The sequence below is a fragment of the Pseudopipra pipra genome, chromosome 21, assembly GCF_036250125.1.
Source record: "Pseudopipra pipra isolate bDixPip1 chromosome 21, bDixPip1.hap1, whole genome shotgun sequence".
Taxonomy (NCBI): Eukaryota; Metazoa; Chordata; class Aves; order Passeriformes; family Pipridae; genus Pseudopipra; species Pseudopipra pipra.
Genome location: NC_087569.1, coordinates 8,164,053 through 8,175,922, shown reverse-complemented (window position 1 = coordinate 8,175,922; position 11,870 = coordinate 8,164,053). Strand labels below are relative to the sequence as shown.

The window sequence follows — 11,870 nt, the reverse complement described above, 5'->3', positions numbered from 1 at the left end:
ATACAGGCATAATCACTAAGAATCCAAGAATTAGTGGTGGGGGAGAGTGGGAAAGATGCAGCACAGACATATATTTGTGCACAACAGGATGCTGGGGAAGCTGGAAAATGAAGAAGAAGGAACTGATACATCACAGCAGGGCTGCTCTGAAACTGCAGTCTCAGCAGCTTCAATTACAGACTTATATTTTTCTCCTTTTTATTTTTTTTTTTAAATGGGAAAACAAGTGTCTGCATGCACATACAGAATTCCCAGCGAATTTGGATGTGGCTGACCTCAGTCCATGGGAACAGGAGGGTTGGTACCGGCTTCTCAACTCTGCTGGGGATTTCAAAGAAGAGAATTCTCCCAGTCCCAGCCTGGAAAAAAAAAAACACCTGGTTTCATTAAAACATTGCAACTCCTCCTTGTCTCCTTCCACTGAGCACATGCCCGAGCAGGGAGGTTTGTTCCTCCATGCCTGGTGGTTGGGCACAAGCAAGGGGTGACTCTCAGTGGGTGAGTGGGTGGGTTAAAACTTGAGGTTTGAAGCGTAAAATGGGGGGGAGGGGGGGGAAAGGGGAAAAACAGGCTCAGTCCCAGCAGAAAGAGCTGCTGGAGATGTGCTGGGCAGCCGAGCTCTGGGGAAGGAGCACTGAGCAGGAGCAGAGACAAATAGAAAAGCCCTCACACACCACGTTCTGAGCCATTCCCCAGGCTGCTCCTGCAGCAAGGAAGCCTTTTCTGCAGGGCTTTAGTGCCACTCCGGAATTATTCTGAATTAGTGAAAACAAAGCAGCTTGTTCCCACCTCCGCTCTGCCCACATGGAATTGCCAGAGCTGTGTGGGACTCACCTCGGATGACCTTTCTCCAATCCGCCTTGTTTTTCCCAAGTTTTTGGCCATTCTACGGTGTCCTAAATACTTGAAAAACAATAATCTCGTTTAAGTGAAAAGTTAAAAAAAATAATAATCTTGTTTAAGACCATTTTCTGCATTTCTCCATTTACGCTTTTTATTTTCCCCTCTTTGCTTTTCTAAGTGCCTCAAGGAGTACAAGAAGTGATGCAGCACATGGCAGCTCTCGGGTATTTCTGCAACCCAGGGATATGGGGAAAAAACGAGGCTGAGTGTGATTTTGTCCGTTCAAAACTCTCGTGGAAGTCACAGGACAAGCACCATCCCCATGGAGGATGTCCCACAGGACAAGACACACCCCCGTGAAGCCCAAACGCTGCATCCAGACAGAACCGCGGCGCGTTATCCCGGAGGTTGTGCCCGTGAACTGAGCTGGAAGTGCGGATGATTTGCCATCGGTTCGCTCCCGGGGCAGCCCGGCTCCTGCCGCAGCACTCCGGGCGCACACCAGGAGAGGGTGCCAAGCCCCCGGCTTCTGCTGCCGGGAACCGCACGGGTTTCCCAGCACTGCCGGGCTCTGAGCCCTCTCCAAAGGCTGCAACTGAGACACCAAGCAACGCACCCCGGATCTAAAGGAAAACCTTTTTTTTAACAAAAATACCTTTAACTGTTTCAGCGGTGTCGGCAGTTAAGTGCCTCAAACACGGCTGAGGACGTTCGGGCGGGATAAAGATATTTTTTGCTATATTAAGAAAGGATTTGGCTCTTTTGGCTTGCGGCTGATGGACGTGGGTCCGCTCGGGGGGACAGCTGAGCTTCTGGAGGTCGAGAAAACCCCGTCAGATCTGCGAGGCGTAAGGACAAGACATCAATTCCTGCTGCACAGCGACAGTGACCAGGAGGTTTAGAAGGAATAAAACCTGATCCATGAAGTTTCAGAATGACTGTTGTAAAAATCCATCTGCACTGGGAGGCGCAGCTTTTACACCTAAAGTAAGCGCAGGCTCCCGGGCAGCCGCTTTGCCTCGCTCTCTCCCCACTCTGCCCCCAAGACTTTGGAGAAACCTGCGGGATTAAGGGATAGAATTGACATCGCTCAAAGCGAGCAGACCCCGAGCAGATCTCCCTCCCACGGAGGAGCCGAGGCCCCCGCGTTTTTAAATAACCCCCCCGGTGACACCTGGGCTGCGAGAAACCCCCTGCAAACCCTCATTCCCCACGCGTGTCCTCGTCCGGGATCGCAGCGGGCGCGGAGCCGCAGCATCGCCGTTCCCGGGCACTGGTGGGGGGAGCGCGCGTGTGTTAAAAACATCACCGGCAACCGCAGGAATAAAACGACTCTTTAGCGGCCGCCCCGCAGCGAAACGGCGTAAAACAGCCCAAAACCGTGCGCGCAGGTGACCGCCCCGGGATTCCCCCCGCCCGCCGCGGGTGTCGCAACCGCGCCCGTGCTCAGCCGCGCCCCGCGGGGCGGGCGGCGCAGGCAGCGCGCAGGCAGCGCGCAGGGGCGCGGGCAGCGCTCCGGCCCCGCGCCCGGCCCCGCGGGCCGCCCCGCGCCGCCGATGCTGTCGGTGCCGGTGCCGGTGGCGGGCGCGGGGGCGGCGCGGGGCGCGGGCTCCCAGCCCCGCCGGCGCACCATGTGCAGCGGCGTCGGCTGCTTCTGGGCGCTGCTCTCCGCCGGCCTCCTGGCCGCCTGCGCCGCCGCCTTCCTCTCCCCGGCCTGGCTGCTGCCGCCCGGCCGAGCCGCCGCCGGCTTCGGGTTGCTCTGGCGCTGCGCCGGCCCGCCCCGGGGCTGCCACGGCTCCGCCGGCCCCGGCGGCTTCGGAGACATCCCCTCCGGTTCCTGGCAGGTGAGCGCCTCCCCGCCGCGGCACCCCCCACCGCCTCCCCCGGGCTCCCCGGCATCCCGTGTCACCTCCCCGGCATCGCGCCTGCCCTTCTCTGGATCCCGGGCATCTCCCATCACCGACCCGGCATCCCCCCCTGCCTGCTTCGGGCTCCCTGGCATCCCCCGTCACTTCCCCGGCATCCTCTGTCACCTTCCCGGCATCCCGCCTGCCCTTCCCTCGGCTCTCTGGCATCATCCATCACCTCCCCGGTATCCCCCCTGTCTGCTTCGAGCTCCCCGACATCCCCAGAATCCCCCCCTGCCTGGTTCGGGTTCCTCTGCATCCCCATCACCTCCTCTGCATCCTCCCTTGCCTGCTTTGGGCTCCCCAGCGTCACCCCGTCACCTCCTGGCATCCCCCCAGACCTGCTCCAGACTCTCCAGTATCTTGGTCTTCTTCACGTCCCTGAGGACCCCCTGTCATCACTCCAGCATCCCCTGTCCTGTCCCCCCGACGTGTTCCAGCATCTCTGTCCTGCCCTGAGCATCCCAGGCATCCCCTGCATCCCCCACGGTGCCTTCGAGCATCATCTGCATCTTCCTGTGCTGCTCTCCAGCATCCCTTTCATCCCCTGCATCCCCCCATGTCCTTCTCTGAGCATCCCCTCAGCACCCCCTGGGTATCCCACGGTCGCTGTGGGGTCACATCCCACTTTGGGATGCCTGGCTGTGCTTGGGGTGCTGCATGGCAGCCTCATGTTGGTGTGGGGGTCAGTGCAGCCCGAGCGAGGCCGTGGGCACGTCCCGGCCGTGCCACAGGTCTGACCCGGCCACCCCGCCCTGCCGGGGCCTCCCGTCCCTTCGACCTGCCCGGGCAGGTTCCTGCGGGAGGGAGGGAGTCGGGGGACAAGCTGGAGGGATTTTGGTGCTTGCCATCGGGGTATTGAGCATCACTTGCTGGCTGAGTTTGCCGAGGAGGAGAGAGCAGGGAGGTGGCTGAAACTGCTGCCCCTGGGACAAGCGGATCCAGAAATCGAGCCTGGACGGGGGGCACTGTGGTTGCCCCCTGCCCAGCCCCCCTGGGTGATGCTCTTACCAGGTTTTGGGAGGAAGGAGGCCAAGGCCTCCCCGCTTGTCCCGTGGGGCCTGGGGTTGTCGTGGTGTCCCAGGGTGACAAAGAGCTGCCTGTCACACTGGGACCACACAAAGCCTGGTCCCAGTATCCCGCCCCCTGCTTACCCCTGCCCTTTCTTCCTCCTCTCCCTTCATTCTTAGCTTCTTACCCCGAGGTCGTCAGTGCGACTTCACTGCTGCTGCTCAGAATACACAAGCTTGGACTTCCTCCAGATCACAATACAGGGCAGCATCCCCGAGAGGTCGTGGCTGTGCCCGGCACAAAGGGTGTCAGCAGCTGGGGTGCTCAGCCTGCCGTGGAGCTGCGCTGTTATCTCTCCCAGGACACCGGGTCTGCCTGTGATTGCTTAAATCCCATCACGGTCCTTAAAATTGGCATTAAAGACAAATATTGTGAATTGCAAAGAAAAGAACCAGCTGTATAAACTCCTTCCTATTTATATAAAAAGGTGCAAAAATGCTCTTGTTTCCATGGGCTGGCCTTTGTTCAGATGTTTTTGCAAATGTGATGCAGATAAACACTCCCAAGTAATAACAAACTTTAAAGATAATGAAGCTCAGCAGTGACTCATTTGAACAAGCTTCAGCCTCTGAAAACACTGACATCCAGAATACAAAGTAATGCAAAGCCTCTGAGCTTGGGCTGTGAAAGGATGAATATCACATGAATTGAGTGGAGTTTACAGGGGATTTTGGTGACATGTCCATGTCACCTTTATTAATACCGCCCAGATAATTAATGAACAACAAACCATGCAGTGGCTTTCAGAGGAAAGTGCTCCCCTACCACCTTTCTGCCATGATGACTGTGGGAATACCTGTTGTGATGGTTATTTGATGGGGTGGAATATGATAAAATATCCCTGACAGCTTTGCTGAGGCAGGTGACAGCTTTGGCTTTCTTGCATGAGCAGCCTCCAAGCCCACACGCCTCGGTGCTCAGGACGGGGGGAGCTGAGTGCTGGGAACCCTGTCCACGAGTTCGAGCAGGAGATTCTCCTTTTTGGAGAGATGGGGAAATTGTGGCTCTTTTTTTCTTTGCTTTCAGAACTGTGGCATTCATTTCCAATCTTTCAAGCAATCTGGTGGGCAGCTCCTTTTTTAAACGAAAGCCACGAGCCAAACATTGACAGGAATCCGGGAGCTTCTGAAAACTGCCCCCAGTGTTTGCTGAAGTGGCAGAGGCTGGTGAGGGGGGTGTGAGCTGTGGCTGTGGCTGGCAAAGGGAGCAGAAGGTGACACAGGGTCAAGAGTTCTTCTAGAATGAAGCTGGTGGCACATCTGAGGGGATGCTGAGAGCACCTGGGAAGGATGCTGAGAGCACACCTGGGGAGGATGCCTACCTGCAGCACACGGGGTGGGCACAGCCCACAGCCGGGGTGTCCATCCCTGGGGAACGTTGTTCTTTTTGTTTCCTGAAACGTGCACGTTTCCAGCGGTTTCCCTGCTCAAATGTGCCGATTTGTTGAAGGGATGGGGGAGCCGTTCAGTCCTGCAAATGATCGTTAATGCCGTTTGTGTGTGTGCACTTGGGGGATTATGTTAATCATGCTACAAATGATGCTTTGAATCATGTCTGGAGGTTAATTAACATGCCTTTCTTCTCTTAAGAGGGCCTTCATGTCTGCTTAGAGTTGCTGGCTTTTTTTCTGCTTCCTTTCATAATTACTTTGCAGCTCTCTAATATCATGGGTACCTTTAATTTAACCCTGTCAGTGCTCAGGCTGCTGAGGCTTTGCACCATGCTCAGCATCATGATGGTTATTTGATGGATTAGAATATAATAAAATATTCCCGATGGCTGGAGATGTTGAGGACAGGCTGAGACCATGCAGGAGCTGATGGGAACTGGAGAGGGTCTGGTTGGAGCCAAGTGAGGAGAAAGGATGGTGAGATTGCCCAGCCAATTTATGAGTGAGGCCCTTACACAGACAATTAATGGAAAGGAGGATCCATTGTGGGAAGTCCTGGAGCTGTGAGGGCTGGAGAGGGATGTCCCAAGGGGTGCAGGCACTGTGGGGAGAGGGGATTGCTTTGGGAGGCCAACAGGTAGAGCTGGGAGAAACCTGTGAACTTTTGAGCTCTGAGCTGTTTCACTGCATCTCAGTACTCTTCTTTTTCCTGGTGCCAGATCACTCTGTGCCTATGTGTACATGCAAAGTAGTGCTTCATCCTGAGCTAATTTATCTTCTCTTTCAGTGGGAGCATTTGGCTCATGGGTTCCTGTCTCAGTGCTGCACTTTGGAAGCTAGTGCTGCCACATTTCAAATTTCTATTTTTATTTTTCCAGATAGTCTCCAATTATTTTCAGGCTTTGCCAAGCATGTAATCTAAAATAACAAAGACGCTGATCAGCCCATGATAGTCAGGGTAAAACCACATGGACCATTTGCCTATGGAGCCAGTGATGCCATGCTGGAGCAGAGCCCAAAACAACCTGCTCAGGATGGGGGGAAGGCTTTGTACGACCCCAGGAGTTCCTCAAGTGGGTCTTTCCTGGTTTTTCAAGCAGGAATTGAAAAGACTCAGCAAAGCTTAGTGAAAATGTAAAGTAAACCTGCTTACCCTTTCACTGGGAAATGCTGAAGGGTTTCACAAACCTTCATTGCTGGTTTCTCGCCGTGTCAGTCCAGCCCTGGGTCCCCGATGTCATCTGAGGTTTGCCTGCTCAGGTCAGGTTTGCAGAGTAGTTACACAGCAGCCCTGATCCCAGTGAATCAGGAGATTGCTCATGGAGATGGGAAGATATTTGGAAAATCTGTCACTCCTCTTCTAGCGCAGGCTCTGGCACAAGGGAGAAATGAGAATTTTGGGAGTCCCTGGCTTGCAATATGACCCAAGCAGGGAGCCGTGTGTGTGCTGGCTCTTGGGTAGGGTCTGCTCTACCTCCAGAGTCATGTATCAAGCCAACATGTTAATTTGGGATTATCAGGAAATCACCTTTTAGCTCCTCAACCTAAGAACTTCCCAAGAGAGCAGATCTTTCCTGGCTCACTCTACCAATCCATTTGATTTTTAATTGCACTTACACAGCATTGGCAAGAGTTGTTAAGTCCTAAGTGTAAGGAATTCTTGAAATCACCATCTTTCCCTTCATGCACATTTGCCTCGCAGTAAACTTTATCTCCTTTCATCAGCCACCCAGAGTTTTTTGACCTACATTAACAGAACAGAAAACACCCAGTGTTGGGGAAACCTGTAATTCCTGGGCTGTGGCCCCACGTTTCAGTACCCAAGCCACAAACCACTACCAGGACTCACTGATCAGTGACCTGCTCACTGCTAAGCTGGGCTGAAAGGGGTGCTGAGACAGGACCAGCTTATGGGTGGGCCAGGGGAAGTCAGATTAATTGGAAATGCAGACAGGCTGCTCTCAGGGTTAATTCTATCCACTGCTCTCAAAGGGAGATGGAAGCTGCTTTACTTAAACAAAAGCAGGGAGAGGTGGGTGCCAGCCCTGGGGCCGCTGCTTGGGCTGCAGGGGCTGGGCAGGGACTGGGGCTCAGCTGAGATGTGGCCACTCGTGACAGTGATGGTCAGTTCACACTGGGTCACCTGCCCACACACCTGCTCGGTGAAGAGCCAATGTTGAACCCCGGGCCTTGGGAAGGGCATTGTCCTGGTGCATCAGAGACATTTTGGGGTGAACGTTGCATTTCCCCTTTGCAGGGCCCAGAGCGGAGTCTGGCACAGGGTGGCAGGGACACGGCAAGGGACATTTTGGCAGTGGGACATTCCCTCCATCCTCTTGAGGCTTCAAGTCCCACTCCCTTCAGGCTCCTCTCCACTGGCTTTGTGAGGAAAAGCCAGATGGGAGAGTGGTGTGACCTGCGGGGCATTCCCTGGCCAAGGCGATGAGCCCAGCTTTGCTGCCAGTGCCAGGAAAGGGCTTATCCCAAGGCAGGATAATAACAGAGCTTGGGTAAGAAGGGCTGATCTGGTACCCAGCGACAGAGCACTGCTTGCTGCCTAATTAAAATTTCATTAAGTTGGTTCACATCCCTTGATGGAGGTCACAGGCACACCATTGATGTGCTAATGTCTTACTTTTTCCCTTTTTTCTCTCTTTCACCACTATCCATCATCCTCTTAGATAAAGCAGTGCCATTAGGAACTGCTTTCCAGCATCCCCAGATGCAATGGCACTGAAAGAGAGACAGCCTTAATTCATCAGACATATTATCTGCCTCTTATTTTCTCCCTAATTAAAAAAATGCCTTCCTTCCCACCCCCTTGAATCAGTTTGGGCATTAACCCCTCTGGTGTTTTAGTGAATACCTGATTAGCTGGAAAGCAGGAAAGTTTCCTGGAAGGCTGGAACTGGCTGAGCTGTGTCCTGGTACAGGTGGTGCTGAATTTTGTGCACAAGCAGCTAAATCTGGGCTGGGAAGAGGTACCCCCTGTGTGTGCTGTGGTGTGGGCAGGTCCCCATCAACCAAATCCTGCACTTGAAGAGGAAGAAATGAGGGCTGGAGTCTTGTTAGCTCCCCTCCTTCTTCGTGTGCCCCAGGCCAAAACATCCCATCTCAGGGGACTGGGACATCACCACCTCCCCGGCAGCATCACCCCTGGGGCTCTGCGTTACTGCCAGGCTGGTCTGGGGAGGTTGGACCCACTCCCACCATCCCCATCGGACAACACTGGGCACTTCCCTGCGATGCTGGGCAGGGGATGTCATTTACATGGGAGCCAGGATGAAGGAGAGGGAAGATCAAATAGGAAGGAGAGAGCTCTCAGATGGCACTGAAAGGAAGGTAATTGCCGGGGAGGAGAAGATGGGGACGTGTGGGATCCTCTTCCTGGCCGTCGCTTTAATGCCGACCAGATGGCGGATGTTTGTTTCTGTGACTTGTGTGGGGGAAATATGAACAAGCTGTGAGGCTCCATCCACCCACCCTGCACAGGCAGCGTCTCCCACCGAGGCAGGAGCCTCTCTGCTGTGCCCAGATGGATATTCCCTGGTTTTACCAAGATCCCTTGCACCTCTGCCCAAGGAGAAGGCACCTGGGGCTTTGCCAGCACTGCTGCAAAACCCAAACCCCCAGTCACCTCTCAGCACCTCCACCCAGCACTGATTTATTTTTTTAACAAGTGCAAAACCTTGGTGTCCGTTTGCTTGCTACCTTTCCAGGTACAGCACTACCCAGTTTAACCCCAAAGCATATTCCTATAATGAATATTTAACCACACAGAGCTCTGATGGGAAGGGACAGCCTGTAAAAATGAAAATGGTTTGATTAATTTTCCCGCCTCTTCTCTTACTATTGAATTTACCCTTTTTTTCCAGCTCATTTGGGGTTTCTCAAACATTTTCTGTCTCAACAGACATCCCTAGAAAGCCAGACACGCTGTGACCCTCACTTTTTTTTTCTCACTTAGCCTGTGGCTTTATTTCCTAGTTATTTAGGATATTTATTTTCTGCTCCCATTTCCAAAGATGCTTAAGCTTCTGAGCAGGGCTGAAACACCCAAGCAGTCTGTAATGCTTCCCTCAGCCTACAGCTCTGGGTCCATCCAGCATAGCAGCTGTTGGGGGTGGTCAAGTTCCAATTAATAAATTGCATTAATAAACTAATGTGCATCGTGGTGTGACCCAGTTCACAGGATGTGATGGCAGGAGCTTTGCCAACTTGGTTTATCTCTGCCAAGCCAAATACCATGTAACATTTCTCAGCACTAACTCGTTGGATTGGACAGATTTTTCTCCCTTCACCCTTTCCACTTTAAGCTGGAAAGCCCATGGATTTTGGTTTCAAAAGATGAGTTAATTTTTAAAAAGTTTTCATTAGGGATATTAAGCAATTCTTCCCAGGACAGTCATTATGTGACATCTTAATTTTGATTTTTTTTTTTTTTTTTTTTTGGTGAATGAAACAGCATCTTCATCAGATTTATTGCTCAGTGAATGGCACAGCCACGGCTCATGTCAGACCTGTAACATTAAAATAACGGGCAGGGGATTGTTGTTAATCGGAATTTATTACGCTACATAAAGGCATATTTACAGTCCCACCAGGGGACGATTAATTTGTTTGGGGATAAACAATTAATCTCCCTGGGAGTGGGAGCAGAAAATCTGACATGGTTTTATGTCTTTTCCCTGCGTGGCAGAGGCAGGATTGCTCACAGCCCCCAGCTCCCCCCGGGGGTCTCCCTGGCACCTTCGAGGGTCTGCAGTGCCCAGGGGTGGGCAGCTCACCCAGTCCTGCTGCTCCCTGGCAGGATTTGCACTGGGACCTGTGCTCTATGCTGAGAGGAATGGGCTTTTCCCTGCTCCTGACTGGGCCCTCAGAGGTGGCCTCTGTGCATCCCAGTTTTCCCCCCACTCCAGTCTATTTTTGGGTTTCAGCCTTTGCATCCTGTTTCCTGCATCCTCTCCTTTCCGCTCAAGATGCAACAGGCACAAACAGAGAAGAGAGAGAGGGAGGTGCTACTCAGTGGGAAGGAGAGGGTTTTAGCTGCTGCTGTTTTGTACCTTTGCTCCATGGACTTCTTCAAACTTAAGCCTTGTTATTTTCCTTCAAAAGTGGCTGTTTGACCTGCAGGTGTGACTCCAGGACAGGGCAGGAGCACTTGGAATAGTTCCCAGCTGAAGCCCTGGAAAGGTTGTGACAAAAGGAAAAATTTCTGGTTTCCAAGAGCATATCCAGTGTTTTGGGAGCATATCCAGTCTTGCCATCTGCCCTGTGCTGTGCCTTTTCCATTGTCCCCTATGCTGGGACAGCTGTTCCCCTGCCATCCCTTGTGCCCCACCTAAACCTGCTCAGTGGCATTGCCCCTTCTGCCCCTAGAGCTGCCCTATGGCCATTTGGTGTTCCAGCATTCCTGGCCCACATGGCAGAAACCAACCCTCACCATTTACCTACTCCCACATGAATTTTCTCACATTTATTCACAAGACCTTAGTTCCCTTTGCCAGTGCCTGGTTGGATTTGATGGTTCTTTGGCCACCACTGTGCACATCAGGGTGCTGTGACCCTGGGACTCCACACTCTTGTTTCCAAACCCTCATGGCAGGTCCCAGACCAGACCCAGCTCTTCAGTCAGTGTAACACTCACCTGCACCCATCCTGTTTGTACCCTTTTTCATGTCACTTTGTCCTGAAAAACATCTTCACACCTCTCCGTGGGGATTAGCAGCCCAAGCGGCTCATCGGCTGTTTCCAGCAGGAGCTGTGAGTTTTTAGGGGATTTGTGCTACCACAATTAAGGAAAACCTAGATCATTAAAAATAATATGCTTCACACGAGAGAGGAACCAGCCTGCTTCACAAGACCCCTTTCTGCTGAAAAATTCATCACTCTAAATTATTAATGGTCCTCGCAAAGGAGGATGGTTTTGCCAGGCGGAAGGTGAAATGCAGATGCCAGGCAGAGTAATCCTTTTTTTGTTATGAATCCTGATTTCCTCACCACACTGCTGCCTTGGGAGTGGTGGGGAGCAGGGCTGGGGCTGCTCTCCCCACAGGGCCCCATGATGGGAGGGTGTCTGTGCAATGGGGTCACCCATCCCACCCCACCCCAAACCCTGTGGATCCCTCCTGGGGTATGGACAGGGCAGCTGCCCCATCCCTGATGGGGTGTCTTGACTTTGCAGCACTTCTCTGTTCAGGTTTCAGTGACTTGGAAGGCACAGAGAGGAGCAAATACCCCTGCTGGAACAGCCTCTCCATTTCTCTGGGTAGCTGTTTGCACTGCTGTGCCTTTTACATTGCATGTCAGGAATTAATTTATTGCTGGGACAGCATTTGCATTGCTTGTGCAGTGCATAAATAGGCTATAAATAAGATGCTGATTTCTAATCACTGCACAGCATGGAGGGAAACACACCAGGGTGACAGGATTGTGACCGTGCTCCCCTGGCCTGTCCCTCACCAGAACCAGTGTGTCCCTTTTTGGAGCAGTGGCAGCTCCCAAGCAGGACCCTGCAGGCAGTGGCTGTGCCATCCAGCACCTTCCAGTCCAGCTGCTAAAAACCAGCTCAGCAGTGAATAACACAGGTAGATGAGGGCAGTGTGGGGCTGCACCACTAGTGGGAGGAGTTTTTCTAGCTGTTTGGAGCCCCCATAGCC

General features: G+C 52.9%; 2 protein-coding genes across 5 annotated transcripts in view; one reads left to right on the top strand and one right to left on the bottom strand.

Moving 5' to 3' along the window:
* Positions 1-51: 51 nt before the first annotated feature.
* SPATA22 (spermatogenesis associated 22) overlaps positions 52-11,870 on the bottom strand; it is a 71,010-nt gene continuing 59,191 nt past the window's right edge. For 2 of the 4 annotated variants that reach the window (XR_010435628.1, XR_010435630.1), the window contains 8 exons: positions 10,275-11,016; positions 6,829-8,241; positions 6,365-6,583; positions 5,143-5,291; positions 3,949-4,164; positions 1,499-1,682; positions 835-903; positions 52-359 (listed from right to left, as the gene is read on the bottom strand). The gene's annotated coding sequence lies outside the window, so the exon portion shown is untranslated. The remainder of the gene's footprint in view (positions 360-834; positions 904-1,498; positions 1,683-3,948; positions 4,165-5,142; positions 5,292-6,364; positions 6,584-6,828; positions 8,242-10,274; positions 11,017-11,870) is intronic. The other 2 variants (XR_010435629.1, XR_010435631.1) reach the window with 2 other exon arrangements.
* The window catches only part of LHFPL7 (LHFPL tetraspan subfamily member 7), a 61,378-nt gene continuing 51,877 nt past the window's right edge, over positions 2,370-11,870 (top strand). The window contains exon 1 of the mRNA XM_064677960.1: positions 2,370-2,687. Coding sequence (XP_064534030.1) covers positions 2,400-2,687 — 288 coding nt within the window. The 5' untranslated portion in view covers positions 2,370-2,399. The remainder of the gene's footprint in view (positions 2,688-11,870) is intronic.